The sequence below is a fragment of the Hyla sarda genome, chromosome 5 (genome assembly GCF_029499605.1).
Source record: "Hyla sarda isolate aHylSar1 chromosome 5, aHylSar1.hap1, whole genome shotgun sequence".
NCBI lineage: Eukaryota > Metazoa > Chordata > Amphibia > Anura > Hylidae > Hyla > Hyla sarda.
Genome location: NC_079193.1, coordinates 268,936,838 through 268,960,797, shown reverse-complemented (window position 1 = coordinate 268,960,797; position 23,960 = coordinate 268,936,838). Strand labels below are relative to the sequence as shown.

General features: G+C 42.0%; 1 protein-coding gene across 2 annotated transcripts in view; it reads right to left on the bottom strand.

Moving 5' to 3' along the window:
* The window catches only part of MIB1 (MIB E3 ubiquitin protein ligase 1), a 176,688-nt gene that overhangs the window by 15,236 nt on the left and 137,492 nt on the right, over positions 1-23,960 (bottom strand). For both annotated transcript variants that reach the window (XM_056521697.1, XM_056521696.1), the window contains exons 13-14: positions 8,376-8,508; positions 3,942-4,028 (exon numbers count right to left, since the gene is read on the bottom strand). In XM_056521697.1, coding sequence (XP_056377672.1) covers positions 3,942-4,028; positions 8,376-8,508 — 220 coding nt within the window. The remainder of the gene's footprint in view (positions 1-3,941; positions 4,029-8,375; positions 8,509-23,960) is intronic.

Below are 23,960 nucleotides of genomic sequence, written 5' to 3'. Positions count from 1 at the left end.
TTTGGAACAGTGGTCCGTGAAAATGAAAAATTTTGCACAGCCCACTGTTCCAAAGATCTGTCAGACACCAGTGGGGGGTAAATGCTCACTGTACCCCTCATTACATTCTGTGAGGGGTCTAGTTTCCAAAATGGTATGCCATGTGGGGGTTATTTTGCTGTTCTGGCACCATAGGGGCTTCCTAAATGCGACATGCCCCCCGAGCAAAATTTGCTCTCAAAAAGCCAAATATGACGCCTTCCCTTCTGAGCATTGTAGTTCGCCCGTAGTGCACTTCAGGTCCACTTATGGGGTACCTCCATACTCAGAAGAGATGGGGTTACAAATTTTGGGGGGTCTTTTCTGCTATTAACCCTTGCAAAAATTTGAAATTTGGGGGGAAACCCACATTTTAGTGCAATTTTTTTTTTTTTTTTTTTACATATGCAAAAGTCGTGAAACACCTGTGGGGTATTAAGGCTCACTTTATCCCTTGTTACATTCCTCAAGGGGTCTAGTTTCCAAAATGGTATGCCATGTGTTTTTTTTTTGCTGTTCTGGCACCATAGGGGCTTCCTGAAGGTGACATGCCCCCCAAAAACCATTTCAGAAAAACGTACTCTCTAAAATCCCCTTGTCGCTCCTTCGCTTCTGAGCCCTCTACTGCGCCCGCCGAACACTTTACATAGACATATGAGGTATGTGCTTACTCGAGAGAAATTGGGCTACAAATATAAGTATACATTTTCTCCTTTTACCCCTTGTAAAAATTCAAAAATTGGGTCTACAAGAACATGCGAGTGTAAAAAATGAAGATTTTGAATTTTCTCCTTCACTTTGCTGCTTTTCCTGTGAAACACCTAAAGGGTTAAAACGCTGACTGAATGTCATTTTGAATACTTTGGGGGGTGCAGTTTTTATAATGGGGTCTTTTATGGGGTATTTCTAATATGAAGACCCTTCAAATCCACTTCAAACCTGAACTGGTCCCTGAAAAATTGCGAGTTTGAAAATTTTGTGAAAAATTGGAAAATTGCTGCTGAACTTTGAAGCCCTCTGGTGTCTTCCAAAAGTAAAAACTTGTCAATTTTATGATGCAAACATAAAGTAGACATATTGTATATGTGAATCCAAAAAAAAATTATTTGGAATATCCATTTTCCTTACAAGCAGAGAGCTTCAAAGTTAGAAAAATGCAAAATTTTTAATTTTTTCATCAAATTTTGGAATTTTTCACCAAGAAAGGATGCAAGTTACCACAAAATTTTACCACTAAGTTAAAGTAGAATATGTCATGAAAAAACAATCTCAGAATCAGATTGATAACTAAAAGCATTCCAGAGTTATTAATGTTTAAAGTGACAGTGGTCAGATTTGCAAAAAAGGGCTTCGTCCTAGAGGTGAAAATGGGCTCCGTCCTTAAGGGGTTAAGATAAAAATCTAAGTATTATTGGGGATGTGTAATTTTTTTCTAAGAACATGGTCAGGCTGCCTGCTTAGACAAAATAAAAAAACAAAAAACAAAACTGAACTGAATTTCTCTCCCTCAGACGCTCCATAATAGGCCTCAGCAGCAGACAGTGGAGCAGGCGGAGACTAGGAGCAGTGATGACTGAGGAACCGAGGGAGGTAAGTACAGTTTTTTTTTTCCTGTTTTACCCCTAGAGGCCGCAGGGTGTATGTGTATGTATATATAAGTGCTGTATCCACTTTGGACTTTTGCATGCTTTTCCGGGTTGGCATTTCCGGATGATTACTTGCACACGCTGATTGGATCGGTGCTGTCTCTCCTCTTTACCTATCTATATATATATATATATATTGACACCCGCCTCTGCTACCAGTATATAAGGCTTCATACCGACTTGGTCCAGGGTGCTATTAGCCTAAAGATAAGTGCACTGCACTACCGAAAAGTGCACTGGATAGAAAAGGAAGCCCTCAAAAGTTGCAAAACAGAAGGAGGTTTTTCCAATTTTCCCCTACAAATATATATTTTTTGTTTCACCGTAGATTTTGTGGTATAATTGGTGATGCAAAAAAACAAGCCCTAATATGGGTTTGTAGGTGAAAAATTTAAAGAGTTTGGATCTATTCACACGGCAGAATTTCCGCATGTGGAATTCCGCACAGATTCCGCCTTAAAGCCTAATCTGCACAAACCAGAAACCTCCCAAAGGAACGCATTTGTGCGGAAATTCTGTTGTGTAAATAGACTCTTAGGGTTAGCAAAAGGCAAGGAGGAAAAAAAAAAAAAAGAGCAAAAATGAAAAAAAAAAAACAATATTGGTCTTCTGTCTTCTGGGCTGGGTCCTCTTCTGCATCTTTGAGTCTGATGTGTCGCACTGTGATCAGCTTATCGCTGGCCACGGCGATGTCCCTCCTCGGCCGATGATTGGCTGAGAGCAGTGTCATGTATGGAGTGGGCCTCGCCTGCTCCCTGCTGCTCGGGCTCCTTACATGACAGTGCTCTCAGCCTATCACCGGCCGAGGTGGGACATCACTGTGGCTGGCAATAAGCTGATCACAGTGCGACACATCAGGCTCCAAGATGCGGAAAAGAACCGGGCCCAGGAGAGCGATATTGGCACATCGGGAGCACCAGAAAGTGAGCAAAAGTTTGTTATTTTACATTTTGCAGCCGTGCCAATGGATATATTAAAAATTCTGCTGAAGTTCTCCTTTAAAAAGAGTTAAGCAGGCAGCCTGAACTTTTCATAAAAAAAATGTTTGGCCTGACAACCCCTTTAAACGTACATGCTCTTTAAGGATTTTATTCATTGTGTGACCCAGCATCATGAGTAACACAGCTGGCTCAGGATGGTCATTTGCACTGGGCAGCCTGTACCACAAGCATGATTGCAACACCAAGAGGGAGATTTATCAAAACCTGTGTAGAGGAAAAGTGGTGCAGTTGCCCGTAGTAACCAATCAGATTCCTTATTCATTTGTAAATAGGCCTGTGAAAAATGAAAGCAGCAATCTGATTGGTTGCTATGGGCAACTGCACCACTTTTCCTCTACACAGGTTTTTACAAACCTTCCCCCAAGGGTACAGGAGAGTAATAATGATGGGACACATAGCTGGTCTCTTAAGCTAACCACACAGATTTTCCAGGACTTTTTCACTGATGGCCTATTCTCAGGATAGAATATTAATATATGATTACCGTATTTTTCGTCCTATAGGACGCACCGGCGTATAAGACGCACCCAATTTATAGGTGCAAAATCTAAAAAAATAAAGATTTTGAACCAATAGTAGTCTTCAACCTGCGGACCTCCAGATGTTGCAAAACTACAACTCCCAGCATGCCCGGACAGCCGTTGGCTGTCCGGGCATGCTGGGAGTTGTAGTTTTGCAACATCTGGAGGTCCACAGATTGAAGACCACTGCATAGGAGGTAATACTCACGTGTCCCCGCCGCTCCGGACCCGTCACTGCTGCCCTGGATGTCACTCCATCACTGTCGCCGTGTCCCCGTCGCTCCGGAACGTCTCTGCTGCTGGCCGGGTATCCTTGCTCTCCGTCGCCGCCATCACGTCGTTACGTACGCCGACGCACGTACGCGACGACGTGATGACGAGGAAGGAGAGCGCCGGCCATACAGGGGATCCCTGAACGGAGAAGACACCGAGGAGGCAGGTAAGGTCCCTCCCGGTGTCCTGTAAGCACTAACCCGGCTATTCAGCTTTGATCGCCGCGTCTGAAGGGTTAATACAGGGCATCACCACGATCGGTGATGTCCTGTATTAGCCGCGGGTCCCGGCCGTTGATGGCCGCAGGGACCGCCGCGATAGGGGTGTATTCGCCGTATAAGACGCACTGACTTTTCCCCCCCAGTTTTGGGGAAGAAAAAGTGCGTCTTCTACGGCGAAAAATCCGGTAGTCCATCCACGTGTGGTTATACATCCCTGATGAATGGTAGAACTGGTCATTTGCAGCAGGGATAATATCTTACCCGGACAATCTGTGTATGCTGACGTTCCACAGCCAGATGCAAAGCTGTCTGCTGGTTTACATTTTGGATGTCCAAGTTTGCACTGCCCTGAAACGTAAGAAGAATATAATGTCAGCAGTCAGAACAATTGGGGGAACTTGTCAATGTTTTTGTTTAGGTTTTGGCAGAAAATTATAACAACTTTTTGAGTAATTGTTTTTTGCACAAAAATTTGTGACTTTTCTACACCTGTTTTCTGGTTATAGCATTGGTGAATTACCCCCAACCCTTCTAAAGATCAGTGCTATATATACACACAACCTGTTCAGAACCAACCATGTATAAACATTTTCAAATTACTGGCTCACAACTTTGCTTAAAGGGGTACTCCACTGGAAAACATTATTTTTTTTTTTATATCAACTGGTGCCAGAAAGTTAAACAGATTTGTAAATGAATTCTATTTAAAATCTTAATCCTTCCAGTACTTATCAGCTGCTGTATACTACACAGGAAGTTCTTTTCTTTTTTAATTTCCTTTCTGTCTGACCACAGTGCTCTCTGCTGACACCTCTGACCATTTTAGGAACTGTTCAGAGTAGGAGCAAATCCCTATAGCAAACCTATCCTGCTCTGGACAGTTCTTGACATGGACAGAGGTGTCAGCAGAAATCACTGTGCTCAGTCAGAAAATAAATTCAAAAAGATAAGAACTTCTTCTGGAATATATAGCAGCTGATAAGTACTGGAAAAATTAAGATTTGTTTTATAGAAGTAACTTACAAATCCGTTTAACTTACTGGAACCAGTTAAATTATTATTCTTTTTTTCAGTGGAGTACCCCTTTAACCCCTTAAGGACGCAGGGTTTTTCCATTTTTTGCATTTTCATTTTTTCCTCATCACCTTCTAAAAATCATAACACTTTCAATTTTGCACCTAAAATTCCATATTATGGCTTATTTTTTGCGCCACCAATTCTACTTTGCAGTGACATTAGTCATTTTTACAAAAAAATCCACGGTAAAATGGAAAAAAAATTCATTGTGCGACAAAATTGAAGAACAAAATGTCATTTTGTAACTTTTGGGGGCTTCCGTTCCTACGCAGTGCATTTTTCGGTAAAAATTACAACTTATTATTCTGTAGGTCCATACGGTTAAAATGATGCCCTACTTATGTAGGTTGGATATTGTCGTACTTTGGAAAAAAAAGTCATAACTACATGCAGGAAAATGTATATGTTAAAAATTCTCATCTTCTAACCCCTGTAAGTTTTTATTTTTCCGCGTACAGGGCGGTATGAGGACTTTTTGCGCCATGTTCTGAAGTTTTTATCGGTACCATTTTTGTATTGATCAGACTTTTTGATCGCTTTTTATTAATTTTTTCATGATGTAAAAAGTGACCAAAAATACGCTATTTTGGACTTTTGAATTTTTTTGCGCGTACGCCATTGACCGTGCGGTTTAATTAACAAAATATTTTCATGGTTCGGACATTTCCACAGACGGCGATACCACATATGTTTATTTTTATTTACACAGTTTTTTTTAAATTGGAAAAGGACACACTGCACACAGACTGATCTCTTACCCTGATCCCTGCAAAGCCATAGCTTTGCATGGATCAGCAAGATAGGGGCTCGATTGCTCAAGCCTGTAGCTCAGGCTTGGAGCAATCAAACGCCGATCGGACGCGATGGAGCAAGGTAAGGGGCTCTCCGCTCACGTCCTAGCTGATCGGGACATTGCGATTTTATCGGGATAGTCCCGATCAGCCCGACTGAGCTGCCGGGAAGCGTTTACTTAAATTTTAAGACGCAGCGATCAACTTTGATCGTGCGTCTAAATGGTTAATAGCACGCGGCACAACGCACGGCTATTAGCCCAGGCCACACGCTATTAGCCGGGACCAACCCGGTGTGATGCGGGGTCACTGTGTGACCCAGTTTTAAACACCAGGCGATGGGGCGTACAGGTATGCCCTTCGTCCTGAAGGAGTTAATGTGTGTTTGTCACAAACAATCTAAATGAATGGTGCAAAGTAAAAGGAGGAGAGCACAAGACAGCAGGGCAAAAAAAAAAACAACATCACTTTATATCTAAAGGACCACAAAGCCTACACAGTTCTGTTCCTTAGCTATTGACCACTGCTTGATCGGCCCTCTTAACCGAACAAATAACATCAACAGCTATAAATATAAGTCAGATAAGTAATAGAAGTACACAATTTAAAGTATGTAAATTATATATATATATATATTAATATATAATGTATGTATAAACTACTCAAAAAGGAGTAACCTTGAAAACACTTAGCATTTTTTTTTCTTTACCAGGTACAACTTGTATTTTAGTTGGCACCATAGTCACCATTCTGTGGGGCAATTTTGGAAAGTGTCAAAACAACAACTGACATACGCACATCTAACAGCATAGCTGGGCTCCTATAAAGGGCAACAATAAGATTACAGTACAAGTAAGGCTGGGTTCACATCACATTTTCTCCCATACGGGAGCGCATACGGCAGGGGAGAGCTAAAACCTTGCGCTCCCGTATGTAATTCATTTCAATGAGCCGGCCGGAGTGAAACGTTCAGTCCAGTCGGCTCATTTTTGCGCCGTATGCGCTTTTCCCCCAGACCAAAACTGTGGTCAACCCATACGGCGCCAAAAAGGAGCCGACCGGCACGAACGTTTCACTCCGGTCGGCTCATTGAAATGAATTACATACGGGAGCGCATACGAAAGCATACTATTCTATCAGTTACCGTATTTTTTGCTGTATAAGACGCACTTTTTCTTCCCCAAAACTTGGGGGGGGGTTGGTGTGCCTTATACGGCGAATACACACCTATCGCGGCGCTGCGGCCATCAACGGCCGGGACCCGCGGCTAATACAGGACATCACCGATCGCGGTGATGCCCTGTATTAACCCTTCAGACGCGGCGATCAAAGCTGACCGCCGGGTCTGATGCGAAAGTGACACTAACCCGGTTGGCTCAGTCGGGCTGTTCGGGACCACCACGGTGAAATCGCGGCATCCCGAACAGCTAACAGGACACCGGGAGGGACCTTACCTGCCTCCTCGGTGTCTGCTCCTTGCAAGAATCCCCTGCATGGCCGGCGCTCTCCTTCGACGTCATCACGTTGCTACGCACGCCGCTCCTATTGGATGATGGGACGGCGTGCGCGAAAACGTGATGACGTCGAAGGAGAGCGCCTGCCATGCAGGGGATTCCGGCAAGGAGCAGACACCGAGGAGGCAGGTAAGGTCCCTCCCGGTGTCCTGTTAGCTGTTCGGGATGCCGCGGCGGTCCCGAACAGCCGGGTTAGTGTCACTTTCGCTTCAGACGCGGCGGTCAGCTGTGATGAGAGAGCGTGGATCCCGGGGAAGAAGACGTCCGGAGCGTCAGGGGCACCACAGGGACGCGGCGACAGCGATGGAGCGACATCCAGGGCAGCGGTGATGGGTCCGAAGCGGCGGGGACACGTGATTATTACCTCCTATACCAGTGGTCTTCAACCTGCGGACCTCCAGATGTTGCAAAACTACAACTCCCAGCATGCCCGGACAGCAAACGGCTGTCCGGGAATGCTAGGAGTTTTAGTTTTGCAACATCTGGAGGTCCGCAGGTTGAAGATCACTATTGGGTTCAGAATCTTTTTTTTTTCTAGATTTTGCACCTTTAAAATTAGGTGCGTCTTATGTGCCGGTGCTTCCTATAGGGCGAAAAATACGGTAACTTCCATAAATATCTCCCTCTACAGTTACTACTTATCTCCCCTATTAAGGATGGTAGATGACTGGAAGGAATTACATGGCAATTTACTATGGGCACTGTCCCATTGAAAATTAGCGTAATTACATTTCCATCTATTGATTGTGTACTGTTATTGTATGTTTTTAATATCAGCAATTAGTATTACTCTTTCATTTGGTGCATGGTAAATAGCCATATGCTTACTGCTGTATTTAGGAGGTTTTTGTATTTATTGCTATATTCAGGTGTTGATGTGTGTTTTTAATGGAGTATATATATTTGTCTGGACTTTTTTGCTTTATATTTGTACAATAAAAGTTGTATATACGGTATATATATACATTTTTTTTTATGGATATTGGCAGTTGTGCACTTTTTTCCTTTTGTGATTAACACATTGTATCTGCAAGGTAGCTGAACCCGAATTGCAAAGATTGTTGGCGGTGCCCATACTTTTGTTCAATTTTACAAGTTCCCATTCAAGTTCTATCTTCCAGCAGAATCCAATTCCACGTATGAAGTTCAGCAGCAGAATCGTATTGAAATCAATGGAGACTGCTGCAAGCGGATTTCTCATGGAATCTCTGTAGTGTGATCGGGGGCCTTAGAGGCCAGGCAACCCCTTTAACCTTAAATGGAAACTAAAATGTATGGTAAATACAACATAATTAATCATTTAGAGCTCAAACCTGATGAACTAGTAATTCTGCCACTTCAACATGATTATTAAGTGCTGCCAAGTGCAATGCAGTGTACCCATCATCCTTCTTCTCATCAACTATCCATGGTCGAGGCAGTTTTGAAAGCAACACACGCATGGCACTGGAAAACAAAAAATACACTTGTTAGTTTAAACCAAATAACAGTACGGTCATAACTTACACAACCAAAGATTTTTATTTAATCAGGGCAGGATTTTGGGTAAAGCACATAATGCACATGCCAGTGGGCTACCACTACAAACCATCCTCAGCCAGGCCAGATCTTTAATCTGGTAGTTAAAATCCCAACTGGATCATGAGAAAGTGTTACCAAGCAAGAATGAGGGCGACTTCAGCTCCTGCCCTGCAATTCATCTTATAGACTGCAGGCTAATGTTCGAATTGAAAATAATGCATGAAATTCATTGGGGGGGGGGATATGGTTCCTGAAACCAGAAAAAGTAGAAAGTAAGGATTTCTGAGACACACCTGCAAATGTTTTCCAGGTGAAAAAAAATTTATTATCATACTACACTTGATATTGTGCATAGTTGTTTCAAATTATATTGTCTATTAACCCCTTAATGACTCAGGATGTATATTTACGTCCTGCGCCATCTCCCGCGATATAACGTGGGGTCACACAGTGCCCCCGCGTCATACCGGGTCGGTCATAGCAGCCATCAACGGGACCCGCGGCTAATACCGGACATCACTGATCGCGGTGATGCCCTGTATTAACCCTTCAGGTGTGGCGCTCAAAGTTGACCGCCGCAACTGAAATTAAACCGAAACCATCCCGGCAGCTCAGTTGGGCTGTTTGGGAAAGCCGAGGTGAAAGCGCAGCACCCGAAAAGCTTGCAGGAAACCAGGAGGATCTCTACCTGCCTCCTGCGTGTTCGTCTGAGATCGAGGAAGGAGCAGTCGACGATAACACTGATCAATGCCATGTTAATGCATGGCAGTAATCAGTGTAGGAAATCAGTGTGTGCAATGTTATAGTCCCCTATGGGGGCTATAACATTGCAAAAAAAAAAAAAAGTGAAAATAAAGTGTTAATAAATGTGATTTAACCCCTTCTCTAATAAAAGTCAGAATCACCCCCTTTTTGTCATTAAATAAAAAAATATATATGTAAATAAAAATAAATATAAACATATGTGGTATGGCCGCGTGCGTAAATGTCCGAACTATAAAAATATATATAATTAATTAAACCGAACGGTCAATGGCATACACGTAAAAAAAAATCCCAAAGCCCAAAATAGCGTATTGGTCACTTTTTATACCATAAAAAAAATATGACTAAAAAGCAATCAAGAAGTCTGATCAAAACAAAAATGGTACCGATAAAAACTTCAGATCACGGCGCAAAAAATTAGCCCTCATATATCCCCATATGCAGAAAAATAAAAAAGTTATAGGGGTCAGAAGATGACATTTTAAAACGTATACATTTTCCTGCATGTAGTTATGATTTTTTCCAGAAGTACGACAAAATCAAACCTATATAAGTAGGGTATCATTTTAACCGTATGGACCTACAGAATAAAGATAAGGTGTCATTTTTACCGAAAAATGCACTGCGTAGAAAATGAAGCCCCCAAAAGTTATAAAATGGTGTTTTTTCTTCAATTTTGTCACACAATGATTTTTTTTTCTGTTTCGCTGTATATTTTCTGGGTAAAATGACTAATGTCACTGCAAAGTAGAATTGGTGGCGCAAAAAAAAAAGCCATAATATGGATTTTTAAGCGGAAAATTGAAAGGGATATGATTTTTGAAAGGTAAGGAGGAAAAAACGAAAATGCAAAAACTGAAAAACGCTGCGTCCTTAAGGGGTTAAAGGGAGTATAGTGATTTCCAATAAAAGGCAAAGTATAGAAATAGCTATTTCCATGGGACATGTCCTGCTGCGCTCTTGCAGCAATAATATTTTCCAAACAGTGTGTCTCCAGCAGCTGCAACACTACAACTTCCAGCATGCCTGGACAGTTGAAGACTGTTCGGGCATGCTAGGAGTTGTAGTTTTACAACAGCTGGAGACACACTTTTTGAAAAACACTGTGCTTCAGTTTATGGGGTTATCAAGGATTAGAAAAACATAGCTGCTTTCTTCATAAACAGCACCACACCTTTCCTCAGGTTGTGTGTGGTATTACAACTTGGCTCCATTACCTTCAATCGAACTGAGCTACAATACCACATGCAACCAAAGGACAAAAGTGGCGCTGTTTCGTTTTTCTAATTCTGGATGAATCCCTTCAAATAACCGTTTGCCCCAAATGTATCACAAACTACTTTGTTTTTGTTTTTTTCCTACAAAAAATCTCAAATAAAGTAAAAAGACAGAATACAAACTGGGTTATTTTGTGTGAACTTCATTTTTTTTCATGTATTTTAATGAACATTGCTCCACAAATATCACATAATCCTACAGGACAGAAGTGGAGTGTACAGTTTGCCATCGCTGCTATGTACACACAAATCTTATTATTTAGAGAGAACCTCTGAGCGTACTTTTATAGAAAATGACAGATGTTCAGTGTGACACCAGGACCTTGCTAACCAAAGCGTTCACATTATGTGTAACGAAAAGAGGAGTTGCTTTAAAGGTCTATATATAGCCCCCCCCCCCGTCCGCTCCTCTATGGCCTCCACTAATGAGACAGGGACAAATATACACAAGTTATCTCACCCATGTGCACATTAACCTCCTACTCACTAGTTCACCGCACAACAGGCTCGGGCAACGCTTAAAGGTAAAAGGCATTATTTAGTAAGAGGCTGCAAATACAGGAAAGAACGGTTCATGGATATCTGAAAAAGGAAATGACACTTTATTCATCAGTGACCAGAAAGAGTCATAAACCCTACCGGTCCATCTGCATCTTGTAAAAAACCCAAGGGCAGAATACAAAATCTGTGACACCGTCCTAAGCTCAGTATCTGAGGAAAGGGATTTAGGGGTCATTATTTCAGAAGACTTCGAGGAAGGCAGACAATGTCATAGAGCAGCGGGAAATGCTAGCAGAATGCTTGTGTGTACAGTGGTCCCTCAACATACCATGGTAATCCGTTCCAAATGGACCATCGTTTGCTGAAACCATTGTATGTTGAGGGATCTGGGCAATGTAAAGTATAGGACAGTGGTCTACAACCTGCGGACCTCCAGATGTTGCAAAACTACAACACCCAGCATGCCCGGACAGCCAACGGCTGTCCGGGCATGCTGGGAGTTGTAGTTTTGCAACATCTGGAGGTCCGCAGGTTGAAGACCACTGGCATAGGAAGTTGTACTCACCTGTCCCCGCCGCTCCGGACCGTCACCGTTCGTCACCGCTGCCCTGAATGTCGCCTTCCATCGCTGTCGCCGCGTCCCCGGGGTGTCCCCGACGCTTCCCCGGCATCACTTCGCTACGCACGCTGCTCCTATTGGATGATTGGACGGCATGCGCAGTGACGTGATGACAACGATGGAGAGCGCCGGCGATGCAGGGGATCCCGAAGAGGACGCGCCGGAGCCCCGAGGACAGGTGAGTGATCGTCAGCGGACACCACGGGGCACCGTAAACGGCTATCTGGTGGCAGCTGAAGCAGTCTGCTTCCGGATAGCCGTTTATGCGATGGCCCGACATACAAAAGCATCGTATGTTGATGCTGCCTTCAACATGCGATGGCCTCTGAGAGACCATCGCATGTTGAAATGATCGTATGTCGGGGCGATCGTAGGTCGGGGGGTCACTGTATAGGAAGAGGAAGATGTAATTTAAAAGCTCACGACTACAGTCGTCCCTCAAGTTACAATATTAATTGGCTCCCTCAAGTTACAATATTAATACAACGACCATTGTATATTGAAACCATTGGATTTTGAGACCATTTCTCTATGGAAACCTGGTAATTGGTTCTGAAACCCCCAAAATGTCATCCAAAAATAGGAAAAAGTGAAGATTAAACAAAAATAAGTAGATAAATCTGTAAATCACTGTCTATGTAGAGGACAGGAGCTTCTTCAGGGTCCTGTACGGTACACGCAATGTCCTAAAAAAGGAAAATGGAGCCACCCTCACCTGATGTCCAAAGGAGCAGCTAACTGTGGCACTGGTAAAGAGTACAGAACATGTAGTACCTCCCTGTACTGTAGGGGGCGCTACCAGCCAGTCAGTGCATGCACTTCAGTAATACAGGTGTTTTACCAGTGAATGTCCATTCTGATTGGTCAGTTCTTCCGGCCATTGACGTGTTTCACAGATCTGGACTGTCTGTAGCATTGTATGTTGAGTCTGGTTTCAAGTTACAATGGTCCAGAAAAGACCATTGTATGTTGAAACTATTGTATGTTGAGACCATTGTAACATGAGGGATCACTGTACTTTGCTGGTACTGTAATCTGCTGTGTATTATTGTGGGAAATTTCAGTGGGTAATCTGCAGCAAAAATAATAGGTGGGCATTTATCCCCCCAAAAAAGGTCAGTCTGGGTTCTGGCATTGGTGATGACAAGAACTAAGCTATAAGCTACTCTATTTTACCATCAAAAATATCAGAAGCCCCAAGGGACTGAAATATAACCATAGAATGTAAGCGGAAGCCTAAACGCCTCATTTTATTGATACTTCATAGGATAGTTTTTTAGGTTATCTTTTAACAATTTTTTCTTTTAATCAACTGATGCCAGAAAATTAAACAGATTTGTACATTACTTCTATATAATAATCTTAATCCTTCCAGTACTTAGCTGCTGTATACTACACAGGAAAATATTTTCTTTTTAAATTTATTTTCTGTCTGACCACAGTGCTCTCTGCTGACACCTCTGTCCATGTCAGGATCTGTCCGGAGCAGGAGAGGTTTGCTATGGGGATTTGCTCCTGCTCTTAAAGGGGTACTCCCATGGAAAACTTTTTTTTTTAAATCAACTGGTGCCAGAAAGTTAAACAGATTTGTAAATCACTTCTATTAAAAAATCTCAATCCTTCCAGCACTTTTTAGGGGCTGTATACTAAAGAGAAATCCAAAAAAGAAATGCATTTCCTCTGATGTCATGACCACAGTGCTCTCTGCTGACCTCTGCTGTCCATTTTAGGAACTGTCCAGAGCAGAATATGTTTACTATGGGGATTTTGTCCTGCTCTGGACAGTTACTTTTTCCACCGGAGTACCCCTTTTAGTGCTTTTTCTCACATGTAAAGAGGAAAGGAAAATCATTTTATTAAAAAAAAAAAAAGTTTTTTTTTTTTTTTTTTTTTTATTTCCTCTTGAAGAATACTAAAGCCCTCCACCCTCTAGAGCAGTGTTTTACCAAACAGTGCATCTCCAGCTGTTGCAAAACTATAACTCCCAGCATGCCCAAAGGCTGTCCGGGCATGCTGGGGGTTGTAGTTTTGCAACAGCTGGAGATGCACTGTTTGGTAAAACACTGCTCTAGAGGGCGTGATGACGATCTGTATACATGGTGACATGGCTCTTCTATCATTCATTGTGGGTCAAACATATAATGACATCTTGGAACAGCAAGGACAACTGACCACACACGATTCGCTTGGTAAACGTAGTTATTTTTAGTACAGCTCTACATATATCTTTCAGTGTCCATTAATTCCTATTGTGGTCACTGTGATCAAATATATTTCCTACATAAAGAACTAAGAGATTAAGTAAATACAGTGAATTCCAACACTATTGGTGCTTAGCTATTTGAGTTACTGGGTCCAGGCATTTTATTCTCTTAGCCGATTACCTTGACACTAAGGGGGTATATCATTCCTTGTGCTCACACAAAATTACATAAAATGTTTTGCACAAGCTCAGTTTTTTGTCCCAAGACGAGGCTTGCACAATATTTTTGCACAAAGACGGGGCTTGCACAAAAAATGACGCAATTTTACCGCTCTGCACTGGTGCCGGTAATGATAACTGCTCCAAAACTTGTTATTCACACGTGCAGTATCCTGCGCATATTTGAAGTGCAGGATTTGAAGCTGAAGATTTCATGCTTTGTTCGGTCAATTAGTGTACATTGAAATCTGCAGCTTCAAATCCTACACCTCAAATATGCGCATGAAACTGTATGTGTGAACAGGTAAGTAATAGATATGGCACTCCCTCTGAAATGGTGCCCAAGTCGGAATCCCAATCCTCGTTATGACAAACTTGGCACTCACATGCTGGTGAATCAGAAGATAGTTATTTTGACAGGCCATAACATCACAAAATATTGACGTTTCGGACTTGTAAGGGTTTGTTCACATGGGGGGATTACTTGCGGAATTTCCTATTTGTTCTTATTTGCTGTGGAAAATCTGCGGCAGATTTTGCTACCATTGACTTCAATGGGTCAGCAGTAAATCTGCAATAGAGGCAGATTTGCAGATTTTCCTTTGGACCCATTGAAGTAAATGGTAGCAAAATTCGCAGCGGATTTTTCGCAGCAAATATGCTGCGGAAATTCCACAGGCAATTCGCCCGTGCAAATGTATCCTTAGGGTATGTTCAGACCAGCAGAACCACAGCGTATTTTACGCTGTGGATCTGCCGCTAAAGGACCCCTACAGGGTGCCTTTAGATGTGCCTGTTCGGAGCGGCACTATGCCACTACAAGCAGACACACTGCTGCGATGTGCGAGTCACTGCGCATGAGCGGTGTACTCGCACACATCGCAGCGTGTCTGCTAGTAGCACCGTATTGCCGCTCCGAACAGGCACATCTAAAAGGCACCCTGTAGCTATCCTTCGGTGGCGGATCCGCTGTGTAAAATACACTGTGAATCCACTTGTCTGAACTTACGTTAGGGGTACGTTCACACAAGCGTATTTTTGCCGCAGATCTGCTGCAGATTTGCTACTGCAGATTTTGCTGCCCATTGGCTTCAATGGGCAGTAAAATCTGCAGCAGAAAATACGCAATAGAGGCAGATTTGCATTTTTTCTTTGAACTCATTGAAGTAAAAGGTAGCAAAATCCGCTGTGGATTTTCTGCAGCAAATATGCTGCCAAAATTCCGCAGGTAATCCTGACGTGTCAACGTAAGGGCTCGTTCACACGAGCTGATTTTTGTTCGGATTTTCTGCAGCTGATCTGCTGCTTATTTTCAGCTGCTTATTTTTATCATTGACTTTATAGCAGAAAATAAGCAGCAGAAAAAAACTAGAAGATAAGCAGCTGAAAATCTGCACCAAAGTCTGCACTAAAATACACAGCAAAATCCACTTGTGTAAACGAGCCCTCAGGGTATGTTCACACATGCATATTTTCTGTGCAGATTAGCTGTACAATATTTTTCCACCCAGCAGCAAAATCTGCAGCAAGAATATGCACCTGTGAATGTACCATAAAACTGTTAAAAGTTTTATACACACAGCCATATCTTTGAGGTGCTGTTTTGGTTCATACCGCAGCACTTCTATTTACATATGACCCAGCACGCATATTATATATACACACACATATATCAGAAGCGCATCGGGCAGGCCAGGGAACGCACCGCGATGTCGCTCGCTTCCCTGGCTGGCTCATTGTTAAATTTCGATCCTCACTGACTGACTTTAAAAACCCCGCCGAGAGCCGTGAATGGCCAATTGGTGCCGGCCATTCAGGGCTCCTGACGGGGGATTGGAAAATGAAAGTAAAAGTCAGTTTATACATCGCAGGGGAGCGGATCATGCCACCCGCTCCCCTGGTTAATAGCTTATGATCGCATCGGGTCTCAGAAGTGTAACCCGGTGCGATCAATCCCTCTGTCCCTATACTACTACCCTAAACATGGAACAGACGTTCACATGATGGGGGTAGTAGTACAAGCACTACTTTAGTTTCCCCATTAGCTCGGTGACTTCCCCAGATGGGGGAAATACTATTCCCATCATGGAAACTAGTCTGTTCTATGATGGGAGTAGTAGTAGTCCCAGCTGCGGGATTGTGTAAGCGGGATTCTGTATACTAACAGATGAAAAACTGATGCAAAAGGCTGCGACTAAATGGTATCCCTTTGCATCAGTCTGCATCCGTTAAGGAAACATTGTCGGAAGAAATCAGGACAGGGGACAACGGCCGTGTGAACCTAGCCTACCCTGTGCTCCTTTTATGTGCCCTAATTTCCGTTGTAGTTCTGTGTCACACTCATGGACATGCAAGGCTAAGGGACACTTCTATCTTTACTGACTGTACCAAAAATAACTGAGCCACACATTCGGAAGTCTGTCTTGCCTCTATACTATATATACAGACATACACAGAATATCAATACAATCAGGTAGTTTTTGTTAAGCAGCAAAATACCAAATTAGAAACTAAGACACAGACAATGTCCCTCATTTACTATTCTAAACCAGACTTCTTTTGTCGTTTTTTTGGGCGCATCTTTGTCTGCGCCATGTCGCAGACATCGTGCGCCAGTCTGCGACACGATGCAACATTTTTTCCCGACGGACCAGATGTGGATTCTCCCAAACCCGAAAAAGGGGCGTAACCCAACATTTCTGAGCTTTCCCACGTATTTAAAAAGGTTTCCAACCCGAATTTGTTGAATTGTTGTGGATTTTTTCCCGACAACTCAAAGGAGTTGGAAACCAAAACCTACAAAACCCACGTGCGACAAACAGGATGCGACATAATAATAAATTCCAGGGGAAAAAAGCAGTCGGGTAAGAAAGCAAGATAGACTTACAACCCGATTTTCTAAGTAAATGAGGGCCATTTTCTATTATTTTTACTAATGTGAAGCGGATGTGATATGTAACGAATAGGGAATGAATAACATTTTACATTAAAACTGGCTCTTGAAACATAAGGGCCACTGCAAACAAGCAAAAATCTTTCATGACGCTGTCCCTTTAAAGGGCTTTTTCACTGCGGAAAGTGAAAGGACAGAGGAAAACTACTATGGCAATACAAGTTTCCCATCTGCCCCAGGCTGCATACAAAGTACCAGTAAATGATTAACAACCAGATTTAGGAAAGTAAGCGGGTTGTAAGTACACAGAAACAACTTTTTACTTATTTTTTATTTTTTTACATCAGTACCACACAAAAAAGGTCAAGTAACTTGGCAAACGATACAAACTGCAACAGCTCCAATAATAATCCGCAGTCCTATAACAGAAAAGTAGTAATAAATACAATGTGTTATTGGTGTGAGGTGATTTGGTGGTGTAGAGTAAAGTGACAGCCACAACAGGCTGCAGGAGCCCTCGTACGGTGAAAATATAAGTAATATAACTGGAAACATGAGAGACCGCTTTATTTGGCATTGCTAAAAATAGCTGAACAAATGGCAAAGCGGTGCTGGTGCTCGCAGGATGAACAATCAATAAGCAGAAAGCATGATAGGGGCTCCCAGAGCTCTTGGATCGACAATCGACAGCTGAGAGACTATTTTTTGCTATGGTTGACTAAATATGGTCAGGGAAGAGAGAGGCACTAGAGGGAACGTTTGTCTGGGATTGCATGTTTCAAATGCTTAGCTGCCTATAAAGCTCTTACACTTTAGCTGGTGTGGGGGGATATGGCTCGTCTCTATAATATCAAGTGGGAGTCCTGACCTCGCGCTGGGGGCTTTATTGACCCTAAAGGAAGGAGAAGTAGCTTGCCGCGGAAAGGTTTGCAGTCAAATCTGGGAACTTCAACAAAAGGAACATCCTCAAGGACAGACGCATTGTTACACAAGGAAAGACGTCTTTTTTTTTTTTCTCCTCTTTTTTTCATTTGTGCGTCCCATTTTGAATTTTTTTTTTTCTTTCTACGTTGGGAAAAGTTACCTATACCTTGTGACAGCATTCAGTCTGGTTTTAAAGCAAAGCACTTGCAGATCCAGTTTAATGCAGCAGTGCACCTGCTATTTATTTTTGCTTTCTTATTTCTTAAATATATATTTTTTATTTTTTTATTTTTTTTTATTATTATTATTTTTAATAATTTTTTTAAATGATATTTTAATTAATAATTTTTTAGCATTTTATTTATGCATTGCTGTTAAGTTAGTTACACAAGGTGAGTTTATCGTGTGATTCCCTTCTAACATGCTGCTCACAAAGTGACTTGATGCAAAAGCCACTGCTCACCAGTGTTTCCTAACCAGGGGGCCTGCTGCTGTTGCAAAACTACAACTCCCGGCATGCCCGGACAGCCAACGGCTGTCCGGGCATACTGGGAGTTGTAGTTTTGCAACAGCTGGAGGCCCCCTGGTTGGGAAACACCGACTTATACAATGCTGTAAGTAGACATGGGCAAACGTTATATAAGTAATTTACACTAACGGCTGTCCGGGCATGTTGGGAGTTGTAGTTTTGCAACAGCTGGAGGCCCCCTGGTCAGGAAACACTGACCTATACAATGATGTAAGTAGGCATGGGCAAACGCTATATAAGTAATATACACTAACGGCTGTCCGGGCATGTTGGGAGTTGTAGTTTTGCAACAGCTGGAGGCCCCCTGGTTGGGAAACACCAACTTATACAATGCTGTAAGTAGACATGGGCAAACGCTATATAAGTAATTTACACTAACGGCTGTCCGGGCATGTTGGGAGTTGTAGTTTTGCAACAGCTGGAGGCCCCCTGGTTGGGAAACACTGACTTATACTGTAATGCTGTAAGTAGATATGGGCAAACGCTATACAAGTAATTTACGCTAACACCACAATGCATGCTTCCATACTGACATCATAAGTGACCTGTATATCACGTAATCCCCAAATTCTTCCATCTCCGTCTACCGTGAGGTCCTGCGTAAGGATCTTTAACAATAAAATCCCTTTAACGCAATGCTAAGCCATGAGCTAACTTACGGCAGAGAGAAAGGCGAGCGTTCTGGAGCCTGCAGAGCATGCAGCCTGGGTAGTTTGCTAACTATTTAAATCCTGACAGTGTATGCTGTAATAGTAATGCTGCAATGCTGGTTTTTTTTTTTTTTCCCTTGTATTACTGTGCTATATCACCAGCTACTCTCTGATTTGCTCTCTATCAGCTGCATGCACTAGCTTTGTCAGGCTCTGCAGGAATCTTACTTTGGCTCATCTTTCCTTTCTTCTCGGGACACCTAACCAATAGTGCTGCTAATAAGCGAGAGTCTTCTGGAAAGATAGGAGCCCGTTTCTTCCGCATGGCAAAATATACTACAAAATTACCCGAACAACCCCCCTCAGATGAAATGAGAGCTCACCAGCAGTGTGACATCACTCCGGTCATTTCATTGCCTCCGAGAATACTGAATGCTAGTTGGGGGGGGGGGTCTAGGTGAGCGTGGCGACATACAATTGCAGTCATCAATAAAGATGGAGAGGACTGCTGACTACTACGGGGAGGCCGGTGGAGGTGAGTCACAAAGCTAATGAATAAGAAAAAAACCTGTGTGTATATATATATATATATATATATATATATATATATGTGGCCCCCGGCCTGTGTTATCATTGCATTGTGTGTGTTGTGTCACATTTAGATTTAGCAGCAATGTCCTTGTGGTGTAAAACACTAAAGCTTGTAACACTATTTTGCCCGAATGTTTAACCCATTTTTCTTTTTCTTATTTGTTTGTTTAATGTGATTGATTTTTATTGTTGTTTCATTTCTGTTTTTATTGTTTCCAGCCTGTGTTGTAGGCCTTTCTTCTATGAAGCAATGCAGCACTATTAGGCCGACACACTGTAACACTCTGCTGTGACTGTATGGGTCGTGCAATAGTCCGTGTTCTTCCCTTTCAGCTTCTTCTGTTGACCAGCCTGTGTAGAGTACATACTTCTTTATGTACCCATATGGACATACGATGCTATGGAATGTAAAGAAGTATGTATTTTTCACCAGGTAAAAACTGCCAGAAAGTGACCTTCTTAACGCTGCAATATTTACTGGACTTACAGCACTGCAGCCAGGTAAAAGCAGCTAGGTGCCTAGCATTATCTCCGCTTCTCTTTATAATACTATGGTTTATTTACTACTTAGAAGTTTACCTTCTATGAGATTTACTATTATAGGTTTTAACTGCAATTGTGTTTCTTTACTATATATACTTTTGTGATATAAATTGCATACTATGCAATACTAAATGGTTAAATAGACTGTGTATGTATATATATATATATATATATATATATATATATATGACAACCATGATCAGCTAGTTCTATTACTACTAAGTTTTTAATAAGTCTTTTAATGTCTATCATAGTTGGCATTTATTAGTTTAGTACAGTGTTTCCCAAACAAGGTGCCTCCAGCTGTTGCAGAACTACAACTCCCAGCATGCCCGGACAGCCGAAGGCTGTCCGGGCATGCTGGGAGTTGTAGTTCTGCAACAGCTGGAGGCACCCTGGCTTAGTAAAATGCAAACTATACACACTGTATCAGGCCTGCGTCACCCAGCACAACAATCCAAAAACACCACACAACACAGCACTGCCGCAGGCCTATGCCAGCAGCTACAGAGTTAAACAGGGCAAAACAATAATATTCCGACTAGCAAAACTATAAATGGACATTATGTACCTTTGATGAGAGGCAGATGGGCACATCTGACAAAGAATTATTTTGTTAAGCTTCGCGTAAAACAAATTAAACTGGAGTTTCCCTTAAAAGGGGCATAAAGCGTCTCAAAATTCCTTGCAGAGTTTTTTTTTTTTAAAAGAAACACGTTTTAAAGGGGTATTCCAGGAAAAAAACTTTTTTTATATATATATATCTCAACTGGCTCCAGAAAGTTAAACAGATTTGTAAATTACTTCTATTAAAAAATCTTAATCCTTTCAGTACTTATGAGCTTCTGAAGTTAAAGGGGTTATCCAGGCAAAAACCTTTTTTATATATATATCAACTGGCTCCGGAAAGTTAAACAGATTTGTAAATTACTTCTATTAAAAAATCTTAATCCTTCCAATAGTTATGAGCTTCTGAAATTTTCTGTCTAACTGCTCAATGATGATGTCACGTCCCGGGAGCTGTGCATGATGGGAGAATATCCCCATAGGAGCTGGACAGCTCCCGGGACGTGAGTCATCAGAAAGCAGTTAGACAGAAAACAGCAACTCAACTTCAGAAGCTAATAACTATTGGAAGGATTAAGATTTTTTAATAGAAGTAATTTACAAATCTGTTTAACTTTCCGGAGCCAGTTGATATATATAAAAAAGTTTTTGCCTGGAATACCCCTTTAAGGTTGTTCTTTTCTGTCTAAGTGCTCTCTGATGACACGTGTCTCGGGAACCGCCCAGTTTAGAAGAGGTTTGCTATGGGGATTTGCTTCTAAACCCTTTAAAGTATAATGAATAGCGTTCCACCAGCGCCTGCTCTTCCTGCTCCCTTGTTCACACAGAGGGGGAGATTGATCAAAACCGGTTCAAAGGAAAAGTTGCCCAGTTGCCCATAGCAACCAATCAGATTGCTTCTTTCATTTCAGAGAGGCCTTGTTAAAAATTAAAGAAGCGATCTGATTGGTTGCTATGGGCAACTGGGACACTTTTCCTCTGGACAGGTTTTGATCAATCTCCCTCAGAGTCTTTACAAAGAACTCCCGCAGTTCATGAACTAAGTGCAGACATTCAGTACGCTGGCATTCAAAGAGTAACATATGAGACAGAAGCATGGAGATTCATGAAGGTAAAGAGGTGCTGGTGCATGCTGGTGGAGCGGCCAGTGACCTGACAAAATCTAAAAGGGGTACTCCGGTGGAAACAAATGTTTTTAAATCAACTGGTGCTAGAAAGTTACACAGATTTGTAAATGACTTCTATTAAAAAAATCTTTACCCTTCTAGTACTTTTTAGCAGCTGTATGCTACAGAGGAAATTCTTTTCTTTTTGAATTTCTTTTTGTATTGTCCACAGTGCTCTCTGCTGACACCTCTGTCCCTGTCAGGAACTGTCCAAAGCAGCAGCATAGGTTTTCAATGGGAATTTTCTCCTGCTCTGGACAGTTCATGATATGGGCATTAGGTGTCAGCAGAGAGCACTGTGGACAAGTCAAAATTCAAAAAGAAAATAATTTCCTCTGTAGCATACAGCTGGTAAAAAGTACTGGAATGGTATAGATTTTTTTTTTAATACAAGTCATTTACAAATTTGTTTAACTTTCTGGCACCAGTTGATTTTTTTTTTTAATTTACACCTGAGTACCCTTTTAAAAAATTTATTTTTTTAATCAACTGGTGCTAGAAAGTTAAACAGATTTGTAAATGAGGAAAAAATCTATTAGTCTATTTTAGGTCATAGGATACTCCTCTCACAAGGGGCCCCTTGTGAGGTGGAATATTTTATATTTTATATCAATTTTTAATAAAATCTGTATATCCTATTATAATGGAAGCACAATCCTTGTTTCCTTTAATTGTATTCATATAGTTTACCTTCCTTGAGGTCTGGGTATTTTTGTCTCTTTTTCTAAGATTTGTAAATGACTTCTATTAAAAATTCTTAATCCTTCCAGTACATATTAGCGGCTGTATACTACAGAAGAAATTCTTTTCTTTTTGGATTTCTTTTCTGTCTGACCACAGTGCTCTCTGCTGACACCTCTGTCCATGTCAGGAGCTATCTAGAGAAGCATAGGTTTGCTATGGGGATTTTCTCCTGCTCTGGACAGTTCCTGGCATGGACAGAGGTGTCAGCTGGGAGCACTGTGGTTGTGACAGAAAAGGAATCCAAAAAGAAAAGAATTTCCTCTGTAGTATACAGCCGCTGATAAGTACTGGAAGGATTAAGATTTTTTTTTTTAATAGAGGAAATTTACAAAGCTGTTTAACTTTCTGGCATCAGTTGATTTAAAAAAAAAAAAAAGTTTTTTCACCAGAGTACCCCTTTAAGCTGTAGGAGTCACTCTCGAATGTCAAATCCGTCACTTAGATCAGCTGTCCCCTTTTAGAGCAGTACAGTATGAACTGTGAGCATGTGCTGACATGGTCGTAACTCAAACATTTCACCCGTCTGACTGACACGGGGAACAGATGCTGACATTATCAAATGCTGCAGTGCTTTTTTTTTCCATGGCCTTTCTTGCCCTGATATGGCAAATGCATGAGCGTTCGTTGCCATCCAAGAGCACACTTGAGCAGCTGGATCTACACAACACATATAACCGGTATAAATAGCCACCAGTTTTTAGTGGCGACTTTAGCGCTCAGTTCAGGGAGGAGAGGCCGCACCTGCTATGCTTCTATTAGGACTCGTCTGGTGTAAGGAATATACTTACATTGTCATAGCAGGAACGCCTGGTTAGAGAAGCACCATATGCTGCAGCGGGGGCAAGAAGATTTAGACCGACCTACCACTATAAAATCTCTTTACTATGATTTATTACATAAAACAAATCTGTAAGAATAATCTCTTTTGTGTGTTTTACAGACTACTTATGTGCCACTATATGTGCCTGCATTTAAGATAGAAGTTTTCATGCAAAGTGTCCAGCAGTGTTTCCCAACCAGTGTGCCTCCAGCTGTTGCAAAACTACAACTCCCAGCATGCCCGGACAGCCGAAGGCTGTCCGGGCATGCTGGGAGTTGTAGTTTTGCAACAGCTGGAGGCACACTGGTTGGGAAACACTGCTGTACAGCAAGAAAGAATACAAAACATTCATATCTGCTTCCATTA